This window comes from Lepidochelys kempii, chromosome 3 (genome assembly GCF_965140285.1).
Source record: "Lepidochelys kempii isolate rLepKem1 chromosome 3, rLepKem1.hap1, whole genome shotgun sequence".
Classification (NCBI taxonomy): domain Eukaryota; kingdom Metazoa; phylum Chordata; order Testudines; family Cheloniidae; genus Lepidochelys; species Lepidochelys kempii.
The window spans coordinates 210715387-210734240 of NC_136382.1; the positions used below are offsets into that span (position 1 = coordinate 210715387).

Here is an 18854-nt window from a genome sequence, read left to right on the forward strand (position 1 = left end):
GCGGGCGGGCCTAGCCCGTGCAGCTGCAGCTTCACTTCCGTCGTGACGTGAGCTACATGTCTACACCGGCTGCCATCAGCCCTCTGACTGCAGTGTGGACGTACCCTGGGTGCAAAGGCTGAGAACTTATCCCTTCCTAGCACTCTGCTGAAAAAATACATGCTTTTTAAGGAATAAGTCTGCCAAACACTGAAATTCAGTGACTTCTAAATGAAACCCGGTACCCTAATCCTCTGCACTGCCCAGATCCTTCATTAAAACAAACCCATCTAAAGTCGTCACCCTGGGGACCCTGGCGAAGGCTTGGTAACGTGAAAAAGATTAAAAACAAAAAAAAACTATTGACACTGGCAAATGTGTCTTAATTAAAACTTTTCTAAGAGTACAAGTCCATCCACCCGCTCCTTTCACTCTCCAAATGCCGTGCAAAAGTTAATGAAAGGTATTATTCTTGCAGCCCCTATTGTTCCATTAATGCAGTCGGAACATCTAACACTACAAATGAAAAATGAGTTAACTGTCTATATGGGGCCAAACTCTGGTCTCATTTACACCAGTGTAAATGTGGAGTAACTCCACTGATGTCAACAGGCATCATTCTAGATTTACTTTGGCAGCTGAGAATCGGAGCTGGACTGATTTACATCAGCTGAAAATCTGATTCATTTCTTCAAAGTCAAATCCCACCTGGATGCAAAATGGCATGAAAAAATCAGATTTATGTACTGCGCGCTTTGCTTCTTCAACAGAAAAACAAGATGAAGATAAGTGCATTGTTAGCTCAGTCCTGCATAGATAATAAGGAGAGTGGTTGTTTTTCTTAAATTATCAGATGCTACTGTGAATCCTCCCATCTAACAATCCATATCAGTAGAGACAATCGCATAGGGCTTGCAATAAATAACAGTTGCTCAAAGGAAAGTAAACAAGACAATTCTGTAGTGCAAGTAATTCACCTCTATTTAATCTAGCCCAATGCAGAAGACTCACAAGTTAGATTTAGAGTAGGTCAGAGAGAACAGTTTGTTTATACCAGATACAATGTTTGTCTATGGATAATAGGTTCCCCTTTCTTTTTCAGTTAATATGCAGCCCTGAAAGAGCTGTCTCTCTCTCAGAGATGGATGGAAATCTTTTGAAAAACTATTTACTCCACTGAAAAATGCCCATTTGTGGAAACCAAAACTGCCCATAAAAAAAGGTCAGTTTTGACAAATCTCCTGACTTGAAATATTTCTGGGGGGAAAAACATTTTGAAATTGACAGAACATCCTCTTTTGACATTTTCAAAGTAAAAAAGCTTCGTTTTTCAAGTCAAAGTGACTTTTCCTTTTGAAATTTTAGCTAAGCTAGACAACAACAACAAAACCAGTTGTAAAAAAAAAGAAAAAAGGTCAAAATTGAAACAAAACATTTTGATTGACTCAAACCGAAAACTTTTCTGAAGCAACAACAACAACGCAGTTCAATTTTTTGTCCTGATTTGGGACAGGAAAAGTATTTGAACTCTTGAAAATTCTCACAGGGCAGGAAGATGATTTCCCACCCAGCCCCGGTCTCATGCAAGGGGTCCCTGCACCTAAAGAAACTCTTACCAAATGTGATATCATAGAGCAGAAAACACCCCTTGGGGCACCTTCTGCACTTCATAGAAACCACAGAACCATAGAAATATCAGGCTGGAAGGGACCTTGAGAGATTATCTAGTGCCTCCCTCTGCGATGAGACAGGACCAAGTAAACCTAGACCATCCCTGACAGGTGTTCATCCAACCTGTTCTTCAAAACCTCCAGTGATGGGAATCATGTTTATCTGCAGGAGACATTCTGCACTGGTTTCAACAGTTAATATTTCCAGATAAGGTGGGCCAGATCAATGTTAATCGTGCCAGGGGGTTGAAATAAGAAGACTCACTACCTGAAACTGGCCTGATCTGAGCGTACATGTCAGATAAGAACAATACTGTTGCACTTTGCATTGCAAAATGAGAATGCCACGTGGAAGCAGTTGGAGTATTTCCTTAGAATACTACAGGCCAATTCCACTCTTGGATACATGCTTGTTATTCCTGGTGGAACCAGTATGAGCTGCAAAATGCCTCAGGGAGGAAAATATGGGTCCAGTTGTGATCAAATACATGAATTGTTGTTGTTGTTATGCTGTGCATCAGTCAGTCACACTGCCTCATTGCGTCTGTTGAGCATGGTGGCTGTCATCCATTCAGGCTAAATGAAGGAACAATTAAACGTCTCTATGGTTAGTACTAGTGGATACAATGGGAAACCACTGTCCAGGGACCAGACCATATATACAAACCTGGACAGTGGCAGGGCCATGAAGGCCAAGGGATTTCCTGCAGTTCTGATAACAAGCACAGGGGCAGGAGATTCACTGGACTGCACCTGTGTGAGAAAAAGCCGGGGAAGAGAGTTTTGGGCAGAGTGCTAGCTGGAGAGGCTTGGAACTGTGAGCACAAAAACTAGCTCCTGTTATTTGCTATAACCCTGGTCATTTACAAAGAACGAACAAAGTCCTTTTCCCTTAACACAGTAGGCACCAAGGAAATACCTGAGTCCTCATCCATTTTGCCTACTAACAATAAAAAAACCCCTAAGGCCTTGAATATGGCTAATGCTTAGGCCCAAACACTATGATTATGATGATTACTGTAACTCTTCTACCAGGTATTGTCAGCTGCAAAAACAGCCCCATTCAACTTTCTAGGCGCTCCTTCTCAAAAACCTTAAACAACACTACCTCACACCCCCATCTAGAAACCTGGGACACTACCCAGGCCTGCATGCCCTTGAGGGGCAAAACTTCCCCACTCACGATCACTGAGTTCAGGGGTTTAGGACGAACAATGTTATTTGGAGGAAAGGAAAAGGGGGGACAACAGACTAAATTTGGGAAAACCAGCAGCATTTAATAAATTAACACTATTAGGCAAGACTCTACCCTGCCCCAGGCTGTCTTAAAACTAGCCCCAGCCTCAGTTGTCTTCTGGCACTTGTGATTGGCTGGTGCATTACAGCCATGTCCCTCCTCCCCAGTCCCCCACTCACAGTATGTACTCTTGGGTTGGTGGAGTCCAAAGACACTGGAAGGTCAGGGCTGCTCTGGGGGCTCTACCCAGCCGGGGTGACTTCAGCTTTCATTGCTACTACTCCACAGCTCACCTGGAAGCTGCCTCGGACCTCCTGTTTGCTAGCAGTCTCAGCTCAGCGAAGACTGCTAGCGATATCTCAGACTCTGACTATAACTCCTACCATGAGGCAGGGACCCCCCAGTCAAAAAAACCCCACCTACTCTTTTCTCTTTCTTCTCCCCCTTCTTTTCTTAGCCTTACCCTGACTCCCTTACCCAGACCTTCCTGATGTTAGTCTCAGTCAGGGTGACCCTGGCACATGTGGTGTGCACCTCTTGTCCCTTCACTTCCCACTGGGGTCAGTAATGGTTTATAAGCCCCAAACTCAAAACTTCCCTGGATTTTTAACCAAAATGCCCCAAACTGTTCCATAACTGAAATGCAAATGTGGCCCGGCCCACTCAGTCACCTCCCCTTGCTCTCCAGCGGAGAGCTCCCCTTTGGAGTCCCAGCCCATCTGCAATTCTCACACGGCTTTGGGCCACTCTTCTTCCTGTTCACCAGCAATGTCAACAGAGCTCCCTGTTCTGCAGGGCTTCAGGCCTATGGCTTACATGACAGCAGCACCTAGAGGCCCCGTTGTGCTAAGCACTGTACCTACATAGCATACAAGACAGTGCCTGCTAGGAAGAGCTTGCTCTAAACAGCCAAGACAGACAGGGAGTGGGAGACACAAAGTATTCCCTCCCTTTCACAGGTGAGGAACTGACGCACAGAGAAATGAAGTGACTTGTTCAAGGGACACAGGGAGTCGATAGCAGATCCAGGAAAGGGAGGAACCCAGGAGTTCTGGGTCCAATGCCAGAGTCCCAACCACAGACCCATCCTTCTTGTTTCACTTGAGCAGAAGCTGCCCAATAAAAGAGAAAGAACACATGGTGGGAGTTTGGGGGTGAGATTAACACAATATTACCTGCAAAATTAATGCTAGCACTGGATGATTTGGCTGTTGCTTCCTGGGGGAAAGCACTGGAGAAACTTATTCAGCGCAGTAATAAACAGGTCACTTGGATGAGATTATTATCGTCATAAACTGTAAATTAGCAATCTTTATATAAAAAGAAGAAAAGAGATGTGTCAGGGGGCATAAATCAACTCTTCGTAAGCACACCAACTCTGCTTCTTTATATCCTATGCTAAGAGATTCCTTATAAGGAATGATGGATACCTCACTCCATAGTGTAAGGGTAGAGAGGAATTCCGGTGCCATACCACACCAAGAACGCAGACCAAGAATTTGGTTCATTTCACCAGCCCTTGGGTATGGCCAGCATGGATGGCAGGGTCTTCCATAGACAACCCGCCCAACCTGCCAGTAGAGTGAAACAGTTCAAAATCTCTGCTCCACTCAAAGTTTGCTCTTGATTCTACATGGAAGGTGAACGGAGGCTACGGTGATGGGCGTCAGTGTAAAATTCTAAAGAAAGGGACTCAAAGCCTGGCAGCTTTACCGCATCACAAGGCACCCTCTCTAAACACAAAATTAAATCCAGCTGACTGTAGTAAATTGCCCTCTAGCTCCCTCAAGTGGGTCAGTACTAGAGACAGTTTATTTCCAGCTCTATTACAAAGAGAAGTCAAAAGGGAAAAGGTCTGGTTGTTTCAAACTTCCTGCTCCTCCTCCGGCTCCAAACCAGACCTGTTTCGGCTTCACTGTTCTGTAGTTACGTTCACACCCGGCAAAAGCCTGAGAAAAACGATGAGCTATAAACTGTGCCCTAGAAGAAACAGACTCAGGCTCTCCACTGAGAATGCCTGGCCCCCAGCTCCCTAATACTGATTTAAACCAAAGGTCTGTCTGGTCCTGTACAGCAGCTGATCTTAGCTCACGGCGTCTCACAGGGTACAGCTACACTGCAAGAGAATTAAAACCGGGCAGCATGTCTCAGAGCCCAGGTCCACTGTCTCAGGCTCACGAGACTGGTGCTATGGGGCTAAAAGCAGCAGGGTAGATGCCCCCACTTGGGCTGGAGTCTGGGCTCTGACACCCGGCCGGGGGGGTGGCTGTCACAGAGCCCAGGCTCAGACCTGGGCTCTGAGACTCTCTGCGTCAGGGGTCTATTGAAATGGAGACGTACTCAAAGGGGCACAGGCAGGCTGGGGATGGGCCGGGGCGGGGGGGGGGGGGTCGGTCACACAACGGAAAGACAGGCCAAAAACACCTGTGATTTTTTTTTAATTTCATGATTTTGAGGCCAGTCTCCTGATGTTTGTTGTCTCACTCATAATTTTTGAACTTTTGGGGCTGGCGATACTGGTAAATCGGTATTTTTAAGTAATTTATATTGGGAGAGCTTCTATTAAATGTTGACCTGATCTGTTCCTGTCAGGAAACTCCATATGTCTCTTGCAGCTGCTCTTTAACACCCAGCCCAGGGCGCTGGCTTGCATTCAGTACTTTGCCTGAAGCATTGAAGAAGGCATCATTCTGAAAGGAAATGCAGAGCTTTGAACTGAAGCCCTAGCAAGTAAGTTATCATAACAATAATACATAGTTCTTATCTAGATCTCAAAGCACTTTGCCATGGAAGTCAATAATGTTATCCCCCTTTTACAGATGGGGAAACTGAGGTACAAAGCAGCGATATGACATGCCCAAAGCCACGCAGCAGGGCATAGGTGGGAACAGAACCCATGTCTCCTGAGCCCCAGTCCTGTGCATGGGCCACTAGGCTGCATTCCCTCACCTGGCCACTGATTTCCAGCAGCCAGTTTAAAATGAATGTATGCTCAGGAGCAGCGCTGCCAGTTCCAAGCACTCAGAAATAAGGCACCCAGCCCCAAAACATCATGAGATAAGCTTAAAAACCATTGAGTTTTTAAAAAATAATTTTGTGGGGCTTTTCATGTTTTTTCCACAGCCACAAGGACTAGAAACTTTAGATATATATAAACAGAAACTGGGATTCTCATGTCATCCTCAGAATCCAGCAGCTGGAGCTTTAAGGAAAACTGCAAGTATCATGAGATCTGTGCTAAAATTACAAGAGTTAGCAACACTCCATAGCCCCCCTGATCCTACAGCTTACCCTGCGTCAGCAGGCCTTGGCGTGGACTGACACTCAGGACGGGAGCTATATTACACACTGACTTTGGAGACAACCCCCAGAACCTCTACTGGCTCTCTGCTGAGAAGTGCCCCGTTACCTCATTTCCCATCCCATCCCCCCACCCCAGCTAGCATGCTGCCTCCTTCCTTTGGGCCTCACACCCCTTCCAGCTCCCCAGGCACCCCCATGAATGTGGGGAACTCCATATCCCCCATCAGCTGCAAATCTCCTCTTCCCCTGCAGGCTAGGGACACCCTGTCAGTTCCTGCCCCGCCCGCTCTTCACATCCCGTGAGAGGCAGAGAGCTGTTTTCCTTTTTCCATATGCTCACATGGACGTAGGGTTTATACCCTGTGTGCATTTGTACCAGGTGAAGGTTCAAAGTAACTACCCCTCATCCCCTGGGTGCAGCCATGTTGTCCAGGAGTCACTGATACAGTTGCTATTCAAAGTGTCGAATCATCAACAGAAGATAAAGTTAATGATAGACCTGTGGTCAATTTGCGTGTGTGCGTGTTCCTCCAGCAGCCAATGGGAGCTCTCAGACAGGCACATCTTCCTCCTTGTGGGGAGCAGCCTGTTCTCTGGCTGAAATACTCTTCACTTGCATCTCTGCCGAGCTGGTAGCAATGAGTTTTGGCTGGGGCTTGGCTCTGTTTTGCTATTTAAGTCTATGGGACTTAGCCAGGACCTCTAATGGTAAGATCAGAAAATAACTTCAATCTTCTTTAAGCTTAAGGTTTGCTGACCTTGTGCATATACGTATATGTGATGTATGTGTGACTAATATCTGAGAGCCCAGTCTTTCTCTTTCTGAACTCCAGTGTGTCGCAGCTGTTGTCTGAATGCAGGTGGGTTATGTTTCCATACGTAACTTCAACTGCTCCATAGCATTTCCCTACCTATATCAAACAGTGTGATCTGAGGAGACTTGTCTAATAATTCTAAAGTCAACTTGTGATTTTAATTTATATCAGAGTCTAACCTCTCCACAACCTTGATTATTAACTGTAAAGACAGGATGTAACAATTACAGGCTGGCAGTGGAGTGATTAGCAGACTCTAATGAAGCATTCCTTTGGCTCCTTGCGTACTCTGCTGATCCAGGAAACTCTCTTGATTACCGCTAGCCTTAAATCTTTAGAGTGGTAACTTCAAAGGTGCTTTGTTTTTTAGGACTTGTATTTTTATTTTGAAACTGATGCAGAGAAAAGGTTAGTGGGGCTCCTATGGTTTCTGGTAACACGTTGCTAGATTAATTGATAGCTCTCTGCTTCAGCTGTGGTTTCCTTCTACGTTTGAAGAGGGCTGCAGAGGTCTGCTTCTTTTTAAGCGTCTGAATAAAACATGGCCTTGTTTCTCAAAGTAAGAGAGGAACATTGAAAATTGGCCTCTTCTTACAAATCTACCACTGCCCAGATTTTCCCGAGCAAGGAACACATTTAATGTCTATCTGAGTTTGCGCCTCTGTTCTTATCACCAATGTACAAAGCTTAGTAAGGTTAGCTTCATATTCCAGCCTCACTCTTCCACATAAGAAATCACATCTGGGCCTCAGCTGCAGAATTTGGATCTGAATTTTAGAGGCCCAACATTTAGGGTGCAAGCATCTGATGGTCTGAGTCTCAGTCTGTGGAAACCGCCTCTGAGGATTACCTCTGTGCAGAGCGGCGCCCCTGCTGGTCCGAGGGCTGAGTGCTGGCTCTGCTCCTGGGATATGAGGAGTGGGGCTGCAGAGCACTGGACCCCTTTTCTATACTTCTCAGGACCTGTGGGGAGGAGAGCACAAGTCAGGGTAGCCCCAGGGCTGCTCTAACTTACTATGGAGGACAAGGCCCACACCATCCCTGAATATGGAGAGTACTTAAGGCCATTTCAGTGCACCCAGTCAGGCCCTGAGCACTTAGCCCATCTCTATATAAGAATGGACACCTGTGGCTTAGTACGGGGTGGTTGTGTTTAACTCTGGCAAAGGCAAGGTGGCGACCTTACAGCTGGTACCCTCTAGCTTTTGGGCCTCTAGTTGTCTTTGAATAACAGGTCCTTAAGGGGTAGGGACTGAGCAAGTCAAGATACAGTCACTCTCTTCCTGCTCTCCATCTGGGAAGTAAAAGCTGACATGGATAGAAGATGGGGAGATGGAAATACAAGCATTTGATTGCCTGGGTAGGGTGACCACCCGTCTGTTCTAGCCTACAGAGGTTGTTATACCGTGCTTATCACTGCAGTATCTGAGTGCTTTCCGGTCGTGCATTAAGCACCCTGATTAACATCTGCCACGTGTCTGTTCTCTGTTCCTCTTCTGCCCAGGGCGAGAAGTGGGACTAGAGCCTAGAACAGTTAACTAGCTCCGGCCAGAGTGTTGTGTGTCTCGCTAACACCTAGGAACAGAGGTGTCATTTGCTTTGGGGGAAGAGGGACAGTTGCCCCGCCCCAGACCTCGGTTTGCGTCCCCTCCCCACAACTCCTCATAGGTCTGTGTGTCTTCCACTTTCCCCCTGCCCCCACCCCAGCTGTGCAGGCTGTAACAGAATCACATCGCATGTTCTATTCGCAAAAAGAAAAGGAGGACTTGTGGCACCTTAGAGACTAACCAATTTATTTGAGCATGAGCTTTCGTGAGCTACAGCTCACTGCATCGGATGAAAAGTCCTCCTTTTCTTTTTGCGAATACAGACTAACACGGCTGCTACTCTGAAACCTGTTCTATACATTAACTCCACTTAATCCCCCCCGAATCTTTCTGAAATGACGCCCCTGCCCAGGACAGGCTGGACTGGGATTGCCCTTTCCCCCTGCAGCCATCAGTGAGGCTATAACCTTTCCATTAAAACTGCCATGGGGCCTGGCACAGCTAGCCAGCAGCCACAGGGCTACGCAGGAAAGACGTGGTTACGTGTATAGAACCGATCAAGGTGTCTTTAGCCTATTGGCTAAAATCCAACTGGGCTGCAATCGGCTCCAGTACACGGCCCTGTTGTGTGTATGACCCTTGTTAGTATGTCAGCAGCACCTCACGATACTTCTGGGAGCTGGGGGAGCTGCTTATTTCCCTTTCACAGGTGGGAGACTGAGGCTCAGAGAGCCTGATCATGTGGGCTGAGCTCCAGGTCTCCCAGAGAGTCTGTGGTACAGCAGAGACTGGAAGTAGGGTCTCGTGAGCCCCACCCTAGTGCCCTAACCACTGACCCATCCTGCCTCTGACCTGTGGCTTGGTATTTTAGGGAATGCAGCTTCAGTCATGCATCGATGAACAATCCAGGCCATCAGGAGGACCTCCCCAGTCCCGCACACCCCCTCTGCACAAAGGAGAGGCAACTCAGGCCCTGTATGTCAGAGTTGGGACTGACCTTGCCAGGAAGGTTGTGGTGTGGGAGTCGTAGCTATGGCTGCATCGCTTGACGTGAATTATGGGCTTTGGGCTGGGCAAACTGGTTCCGATGGAATAACTGGCCTGCTGGGAGACCTTGGGCAAGTCACCATCCTCTGCCTCAGCTTCCACATCTGTAAAGTGGGGATAGTGATACTGACCTCCTTCATGACATACTTTGAAATCTATGGATGAAAAGTGCTATATCAGAGTTACGGATGACAACGACGACGATTATTAGTGCAATTAACTCTGCAGTTGCCCTGTGCCTGGGGTTGAGATATATGACACACACACCAGCCTGTAATATTTCTGTTGCAGCCTGCTCTAGTGAGACTCCCAAGAGATGAGATCAGACTCAGTCTGCTTGAGGTTTGCCCACCATCACTGGCAAACCATAAACTTTTTGTACAAATCACTTTTGAATCATACGAAGATACAATCTCTCTGTGTCCGTCCCCCCACGCTCCAAGGTTACTTATGTGTTTCTAATGTGCCCACTGCTTGGGGTATCCGGGCAGCCTTCCTTCATCTGAAAGGAAACTTAATCTGTCCAATATGATCAGTTAGAAGCTGGAGTCATAGTCTAGAGACTTCTTTTGACACTGGCCTCCCCTTTTTTCAAGGCAGGACATTTAAAGCTCTTCACGTGCCTTTTATGTGATTCCCTAGCCAGGCAGAGAGCTCTTTTACCACTCTTACAAGAGGCTGTGACTCAATAGGTGTCAGTGAGCGTTAAGCCACAATGGGGTCGCTAACTGTGAACAAGAGGAAGAGGTTATCAGGTTCCTCCTACAGACACAGGGCTAATATCTACACCAGCCCTGAACACCATCAGTTTTTCCATGCAGAACTTATCAAATAACTGTATCAACCACCCAGGGCCAGTAAAGTTTTGCCAAAACAGATCAGATCTTCGCCCCGGCATCCTGCCTTGGGCAGTGGCCTAGAAATGATGCTGCCAGGGAGAGTTAATTCACATATCCCATTGGTGGCACTAGTTAACTCTGCAATGCTGAGTCAGGGAGGGGCATTGCTGCCTTAATATCCTGAAGGGGAGGAAGAGTGGCCCAGTGGTTAGGGTACAAGCCAAGTCTTGGCAGACCTGGGTTCAAGACCCTGCTCTGCCCTGGATTTCCTGTGTCACTTTGCCTCCCTGTGCCTCAGCTCCTCATCTGTAAAAATGGGGATAATGCACTGTCTGAGCTCAGAGGGGTGACATGAGGTACAATCAAAAACGGAGGTGTTCAGATACCATTACAGTGGGGGGCTATTAAGTACCTTGGATAGATCCTTCTACTCCTTGAAGGTGAGATTACCCTTATTTTAACATGTATTATGGAGCTGCAGCAGCTTTATTGTTAAGAGCTTAATGCTGCAAATACTTATTATGTAATAATAAGTTTACTCATACAAATAAAAGTTAGTCACATAAGATGTTTCCAAGACTGGGGCCTCAGATTGTAAATCAGTTTCCATTTGAATCTGGATTTCTTCCCCTTCTACACCCTTTCCTTTTTCAGTTCTTCCCAAATTTGAAATACCTGCCTACAGACCGAGTACTTGTGGCTGGTGGCAAATGAGAAATATCCTCATGAGGGGGCACTGGCAGTTAATTGGACAAACCATCTAGAAGTTATGAGGTGTAGCAAAAAGGTGGAGCTTTTCATCCTTTTTAATAAAAGTTTGATCTGCTCATAACTCAGATGACTGCAAGCTTGTTTCACATCTTGATCCCCAGCAATTGGCATCCCTCTATTCTTTTGTTATGTCCCCATCAGCAGCATAAACTCATGCTTGATTGGAAGAAGGGAAGGTAAATTGTGCAAAGAATCTTAAGAGCTGGGTAGGCAGATAAAGGAGAATTTGGTATCCTCTTTCATATGCATTGTAACGAGTGCATGTTCACTTCACGTGCAGTGTCTCATGCTTCACAGCAATGTGATCTAACTGTGTTCTCAGTGTAAACTGTTTTAATAACACTTATTTTTCTCTGTGGCTTGGTGCTAATGAGAGCCTTAGGTGTGAAAGATAAGTTGGAGGAGACAGACTTAATGTTTACAGTAAATCAGCACAAGCTGTGTGTGAGAGCAACTTGCAGAGCCAGATCCTCAGCTGGGGTAAATCAGCATAATCAACAGAACTGTGGTGATTTATACCAATTAAGGATCTGGCCCTTAATTTCTTTCTCTGGCCCTTGCTCATGCTACAAAACTCTCAGGAGCCTTGACAAACAACTGAAAATGTTGCATTTTCCCATATTTTAGAAATAAGTGTTAGTTTTGCAGATACATTATCATAAAGGACTCTTCTGCAGTGAATTGAGTTAGTTTATTTGTACAATAACCTCTCACTCACATGCACCCATCTGTCTGTTTTGAACAGCGGATGATATCAAGTGGTAAATGCCTCTAAAATTGCTCCAAAAAGAGAACCCTCCCATTGAATCCACAATGAGACAACAGTCCTGGGATCTTAGATAAGTGTTTTGAACATGGAGCTAAGTAGGATATTTCATAAGCTTCTAGAAACCAATTATGATGAAACCGCACCTTTCAGCCAGCAGCTGCAAAATAGCAGCCCCGGTATAAGAAACACGCCCGCTCTGAGAAGGGAGTTTAAGGGGGCAGATGTCACACTGGAGTAGTGGCAGAGTGGTGTTAACCTGGAGACATACTGTGTTCTCTGACCCTGCACAGTGTTTGTAATGGAGCATGTTTCTGGCATTCTAGTTCTCTACCTGGAGAAGCCGAATTCAACCACCAGACCTGGATTTCCCAGACCCATGAACACCAATGACCCCGGAGTTCGCAGAGCCGCTCGCTTTGGGGTTTATCGCTATAACAACAGCTCAAACGACATTTTTCTATTCAAAGAGTCTCATATAACCAAAGCAATGGTGCAGGTAAGCACACAGCTTGGTCGCATAGAAAATGTTTCTGACTCAGCCCAAATAAGTTAAGAGTAGTGAGCTCTTCTTCTGCTCTTGCCAATACAAGCAGGAGCATTCATATTCCTCACTCAGCAGCTGTATCTCGGTGCTGTCCCTGTCACTCTGCTGCCTTCAGTCAGGCGTCTGGCCCCTCAGGCCTAGCAGTGAAATAGCTCATTCTAACATCAACAGTTAGAAGTATTTTGACTCTTTTTAAAAAAGGATTTCCCCCCGTCCCAGGGAAGATAACAAAGCAAAGTTTATTAGCCAGGATTGCTGCACTGAGTTTCCTCGAAGGCAATCGGTAAAAGATGCCACAGGATTCAGGTGCTGGTCTGTAACTCAGCCTAGATCCCACAGGAGGATTGACAAATGAAATCTTGTTTTCCGCCTCGTTCCCAGCAGACACTTCCCCAGTTCCATTGCAGTGATCAGGTTGTCCTAAGCACCTGCTTTTCAATGCTGTATTTGGACAGTGTAAGCTCTTTGGGACAGGGCCTTAGACATATGTTTGTACAGCACCTAGCACCATGGGCTCTGATCCCAGGTTCTCCCTCAACCCCGAAGCCTCCGAGTATTAGCTTATTCTCCCAAGGGGCATTGTTTGACACACCTAGAACACACACTGTGTAGTTGGTTTAGACCAAGTACCCAGTTCTTGTTCCATAGCCCAATGCTCTGACTCCTTTTGGATACATCTTATCTCTTCTCCTCGCCCTGCCCCACCCCTTCTCCTCTCTATTAACTAACCTGGAAACTGCGTCCTCTAGGTTGTCAGAGGGCTGAAATACATGCTCAATGTGGAAATTGGCCGGACAGTGTGTGACAAGAGGGGACATTCCAACTTGGACAGCTGCGACTTTCAGAAGAAGAAAAATCTGCAACAAGTAGAATGAGTTTCATTTTCTCTTTCCCTTGGGATTGCTTTGTAGCTACATTTTTAAGTTCATGGGAGTACAGGGCCTAAAGTCAAGGGGAGTCTTTCGACTGGATTCAACAGGCATTGGATCACAGTCAATAAGGCCCCAATCCTGCAAACGTGCCTGTGTGTCACTCTTGATTTGCAGTGGGATGACTCTCACCAGTTCATATATACACACAATAGCAATTTCCATTTCATACCCTTCACAAAACTCAAGTGTACAGGGTTTCGACGCAGAGGTTTTTATCAGTTCTGAGTGGGATTTTTCATTGCCTTCAATGGGAGCAGAGCTGAGCCATTGTGGAGCACTCTGGAAAGTTCCACCCAAAATGTGTAGGGAGGAAGTTTCCTGGAGAACAGATGCAACTTTATTATGCACGCATCCTTCCCCAGCCCTCCTGGAGAGCCATTCATGGTGTAAACTTCACCAGCAGCTTGTGGGGGCGGGGGCAGGGATAGCTCAATGGTTTGAGCATTGGCCTGCTAAACCCAGGGCTGTGAGTTCAATCCTTGAGGGGGCCATTTTGGGATCTGGGGCAAAAATTGGGGATTGGTCCTGCTTTGAGCAGGGGGTTGGACTAGATGACCTCCTGAGGTCGCTTCCAACCCTGATATTCTATGAGCAGCAGGGAAAAGAACTGCTACATGCTTAACCTACAAGCAAGGATTCTTTACCCCCTCATATACTTCTGCTAGGATACTGGTTAAATGGCCTGCTGAAAGGCTAATGACCATTTTGTAAGGCCAGGAACCTGGCTTAGCGGATGCTTTAACCATCACTTAGGGCGCAGATCCTCAACATGGGGCCTGGGGGTCATGTCCACCCTCCCTTTCCATCTGGCTAGAGGGAAGGAAAGTCTCCAAACTTTTCTGCTGTAACATGGGGCCACAGTCTGGAAAAGGCTGAGAATTAGTGACACCTGGGTTGAATTTGGAAGCCTTACGTATTCTTTTCTGCTTGCAGACGTTCAGATGCTATTTTGAGGTCTGGACTATCCCCTGGCTACAGCAAGTCCACGTGCTGATTGCTCTCTGTCACTGATCCAACTTCCCCGGCCACAGCTGCACCTGTCCTCAGTGCATTCGCAGCGAGGATTTTGGTACTGTTTTCTGTTCGCAGCAGAGACCCGTGAAGAATTGCTGCAAAGAGATCAGTCCAATGAATGGCTGATTTTCAAGTATGACTTTTTGGGAAGACAGTTGACAAGTCTACACCACAAAACCCACCAAGCGACATGATCTTAACGAATCAGGTTAATGTTCACTGCTGTCCAGCTAAGGCATTTTGACAAATTATCTGACCTGTAGATGGCCGCTTTATCTCTCCAATCGAGACTGGCCCACCAGTCAGATGGAAAGCAAACTAGATTCTTGCTGCATTAGCTGAAACAGTCACATACAGTCTAAATGGACCGCGGTGATCCGCTGTCTGTAACTTCAGCTGCTTTGTGGCAGAAGTGACACAAACTAGGCACCATTTACACATTATCAACAATAACCTATCCCCGCACATGCTGAGAGATCGTAGGGCAAATGCTGTTTCCAATTCTAAGAGGAATAAAATGTCAATCATTCTGTAGAGAGACAGGCACAGTTCTATTTTACTGAACTCGGTTACTTGATTGATTTTTTTTTTTAATTCCTCTGGGAATTAAGCTACAGTCTGTTCAATGTCCAGTTATTCACCTTTTCCACTTTAAATGTGGGTTGGCAAGAACTCAAGTCTAAGAGGATGAATCAGCTCCTAAGGGCACTTGATAGCCCTTCATCACTCACTCTTCTCACCAGAGCTTCACTATGAATGGCCAAACCCATTGGGCCATCAACCAGGGTCAGACCCCACACCACACACATTGAAACCATAAGTCTCTGATGCCTGAAGTAAGGGACTAAGGCAGAAACGGTCAAAGGTATTTAGGTGCCTAACTCCCCTTGAACTCAATAAGAAATAAGTGCCTAAACACCTTTGGAGGAGCTCAGCCCTATGTCCTCTAGCTGTAGCAGCCTCCAATCTTACCTAGACCAGCCACAAGAGGGGGGAAAGACCCACCCTCCCATAGTCTGAAGTTTCTCCTCCTTTCAAACACCTCCCTGCATCCCTAGGGCACTTTCCCCTTTCATGCCGCAGCAGGAGCGCCCGTCTTGGCAAACAGCTTCACTTTGACATGGGCCTCTGCCTCCAGCCACTTCTACAGCCACCACTTAGCCCTGGCAGACCCCACAAAGCCAGTGGAGACTGAGTAGGGGCAGGATGGAACCCACATCATGGCAGCCTGCCCCTGGTGTAGTTCAAAGGCCTCTGTTCCCACTGAGCCCTCGTGAGCCCTGTGGCAGGATGCCCACCCTAAGCTGGTCACAAGCGACCACCAGATGTGTCTCAGTACATGCATGGTGCAGCCCCAGACACTAGCCAGTCAGAGCTGCAGGTCACCAGCTGCCTACATCCCTGGTCTCTTGTAGCTGGAAAGGACCTCATACTTATTCCCCGTTAGCTGGTACTTTGCATGGAGGTAGGACTCAGGCTATGGTGTTCCATGCCTGGCTGCTATCCTGGGAGGAGGTAGCTAGAGTGGTCTGGCACTCACTCAGATGTCTAGCTTCCTCCCCCAGTTTACTAGCTGGGTGACTTAATAGATGGGTGTTTAAGTTAATTGGGTGCAATCAGCACTGTGTGATATTGTTCCTAGAAGGAACATATGGAAACTGGCCATGGCTGTGACACAGATGCAAGTGTGCCATTAAGCATGTCAGTAGAACAAGATTTCGCAGTTGTCAGCTTTCCACAGCCTGTAATCTGAGTTTAAAAGCTTCGGTTCTCAGCCTTGTTAGTATGAGTTAGTACCTCATTTGTTAGAGAAATAGCTGTTTGAGTCTAGATACATGCAATTGCCAGAGACTTCTGATTCAAATCTAATACACGGTTTTGCTCTCTCTACATACAAGGAATACACGGCACAGTCAGGTTCCAAATAATCAGGGTGACTGACAATATACACACACTCCGCTTCTCTGGCAGGGGGCTGGTGGCTTCTGCAGCAGAAGACAGGGCCCACTACTAGAGGGCTCCTAAGCTATTTAAAGGGATATCACTCTATTCCGATACACCACAGCATTCCACCATGCCAGGTTATGCCTGCAACTCCTGTCTGGGGTAGGTGTCAGTACAGACATGGAGACAAGTCTCCCACTCAGACAACAGGGAAATCCTCCCTCTCCTTTACAAAAAGCATTAAGATCGGTTAAAAGAACAGGAGTACTTGTGGCACCTTAGAGACTAACAAATTTATTTGAGCATAAACTTTCGTGAGCTACAAGCTTATGCTCGAATAAATGGGTTAGTCTCTGCGGTGCCACACGTCCTCCTGTTCTTTGTGCGAATACAGACTAACACGGCTGCTACTCTGAAACCTGTCATTAAGATCGGTTGTAACCCTGGGGAACCAACTGTTTGCCGTTATTCACTTACAGTGATGTAATGTGAAATAGGCAGCATGTGTCTTCTTTGTTCCCAGGAATAAAGCAGAAATGAGCAGCCCCTAAGGTAACTAACACCAAGCGGCACAGCAGAGGTCATCTTTCCAAGCAAGGGGAGGGGAGGGTTAGTGTAATTAAAAGCCTTGCAGGGAGAGGAGATGTACAGATGTTGGCCCTAATAAATGCTAAATGTAGTTTCCTTAACATTTGAGTCCTGGAGTGTCCCTAACACTGCTCCAGGGATGGGTCAGACACCACCCACGGCAGAGGGGTGTATGTCTGCCCAAGAGGAGTGAGCTCAAGCTTAATGCTGGCTAGTTCAGTCTGGCTAGTTACTATCTTCGTGCAGCTAGTATGGACACTCCCCAGAAGTCTGTTCCACGCTACAATTGTGTGTAGTTTACCCTAGGGATCGAACAATTAACTTGAGGAAAACCTTTAACGACAAAGCACAGGACCAGAGGCAAATTGGCCTTGCAACAGCTCCAAGACACTAAGGCAGCCACGAAAGATCAAACACTCCACTGCACAGCAAAAGTTTCTGGGTCAATCGGAGCTGCTGTTTCCCTCACCTCACCTCCCCGGGGCCGGGAGCCAGTAGGTGGAGGAAGGTTCAGAGCAGCAGATATTTTTCTTTGCTGATTTTCAATGTCCCCTTTGTTTCCCAACTGGGATGTGTCGGGCACGCAGCCCCTGCGCACGGCCCACTCCCCACTCGGCCAGGGAACTTCTGAACCTGGCAGAGGCTGGGAGAACTGAAGCTGGGAGGTGGTGGAGCGCCTTGTGCTGGAGGTATCTGCAAAGGCAGCGGGGAGAGGCAGCCTCTGCCTGTTTCACAACAATAATGGTGTCCAAATATCCCTCAGCCTGGGCGCCTACAAACCCAGCCCCCCACGGTACAAAGAGCAATTAGAAAGCCACACACGTGGTGCCCCTTGTCTCCCAGTACTGCCTCCCCCTGAACCAGCTCAGCTGATGTCCTCTCTAGGGCTTGGGACGCTCCGAAGAGGGCCTGTCCTATGATCTCAGGGATCTCTGACGTCCTTGTCTCAGCTGGGGCCCGTTTCCCCCTCCAGATGTTCCAGGGCCATGACGCTGAATGCCTCTGTTCTGTTGAGCAGCATCATGGCTTGTACTGAAGTGCAGGGGCTGGGAATTGGGTCTGGTTCACCGCAGAATGGGCAGGTTCTCCTCCCTCTCCTGAGCTGGCTGAGAGCATTGTGGGCCTTGTTACATTACACCTTGAGACCTTTAACCTTTCCCCAGCGCTCACCGGGGGACCAGGTGATGCTCTGCAGACACCTGCCTGGAGCTCCTCAGCAGCCCAGATGCCAGTTCCAGCACATCTGCCCCTGGCCACTCCTAGGAAGCCTTCTTCCGAGATATGCACTCACTCAGCTATGCACCAATCAGCGGCCAGTAGGGAATAGGTAGGCCAGGCTGCAGCAAGGGCAGGAGAGGAGCAGCAGAACCCAGTGCAAGTGACTCAAGCTCTGAACAGGGTGAGACCACACAGTGGTAGAAACATCTGCACCCTGTGTACTTTAGCACTTCTACCACTGCTGGAATGTACCTTCCCTCTGCTGGGAGAGATCCTGGGGATGCTCCATGAGGATAAATGAGCCACACCTCTGCAGGGAGAAGTCAAGTGTGATAAGACTCAACAGCAAAGAGCTGCCCCAGGATCTACACCTGCATCCAAAGGCCATCGAAGATAATGGGATTTCAGTGGGCTTCGGATTATAGGCCCCCTAGCATACCGTGGGAGTGACAGTGTGTTTCAGCACAGAAAAGCCATGAGGAAAATGAAGCATTTGTATGATACAAACTAGCCTTCAGTCACAGCTGAGAAAGAGACCTAGGAGGTCTGAAAAAAGCATGAATAGCAGCAGTGCAACTAGCAAAGGCTGCGCATACTCTGTGCTGGCCTCAGAAAGATTCATGAGGGAGCCCTTCCC

The 18854-nt window shown here is 47.3% G+C and overlaps 1 protein-coding gene across 1 annotated transcript; it reads left to right on the plus strand.

Moving 5' to 3' along the window:
- The first annotated feature begins 6822 nt into the window (after positions 1-6822).
- On the plus strand, positions 6823-14970 carry CST7 (cystatin F). Its single transcript, XM_073335341.1, has 4 exons — positions 6823-6897; positions 12301-12473; positions 13271-13387; positions 14387-14970. The coding sequence occupies exons 1-4, from the start codon at positions 6828-6830 to the stop codon at positions 14462-14464; spliced, it is 438 nt and encodes a 145-aa protein (XP_073191442.1). The 5' UTR covers positions 6823-6827; the 3' UTR covers positions 14465-14970.
- Positions 14971-18854: the final 3884 nt, after the last annotated feature.

Coding starts and splice junctions, on each gene's coding strand:
- CST7 (XM_073335341.1), top strand. CDS start 6,828: ATGAGTTTTGGCTGGGGCTTGGCTCTGTTTTGCTATTTAAGTCTATGG. Junction 6,898..12,300: donor CTTAGCCAGGACCTCTAATG/GTAAGATCAGAA, acceptor CTGGCATTCTAG/TTCTCTACCTGGAGAAGCCG. Junction 13,388..14,386: donor AGAAGAAAAATCTGCAACAA/GTAGAATGAGTT, acceptor TTCTGCTTGCAG/ACGTTCAGATGCTATTTTGA.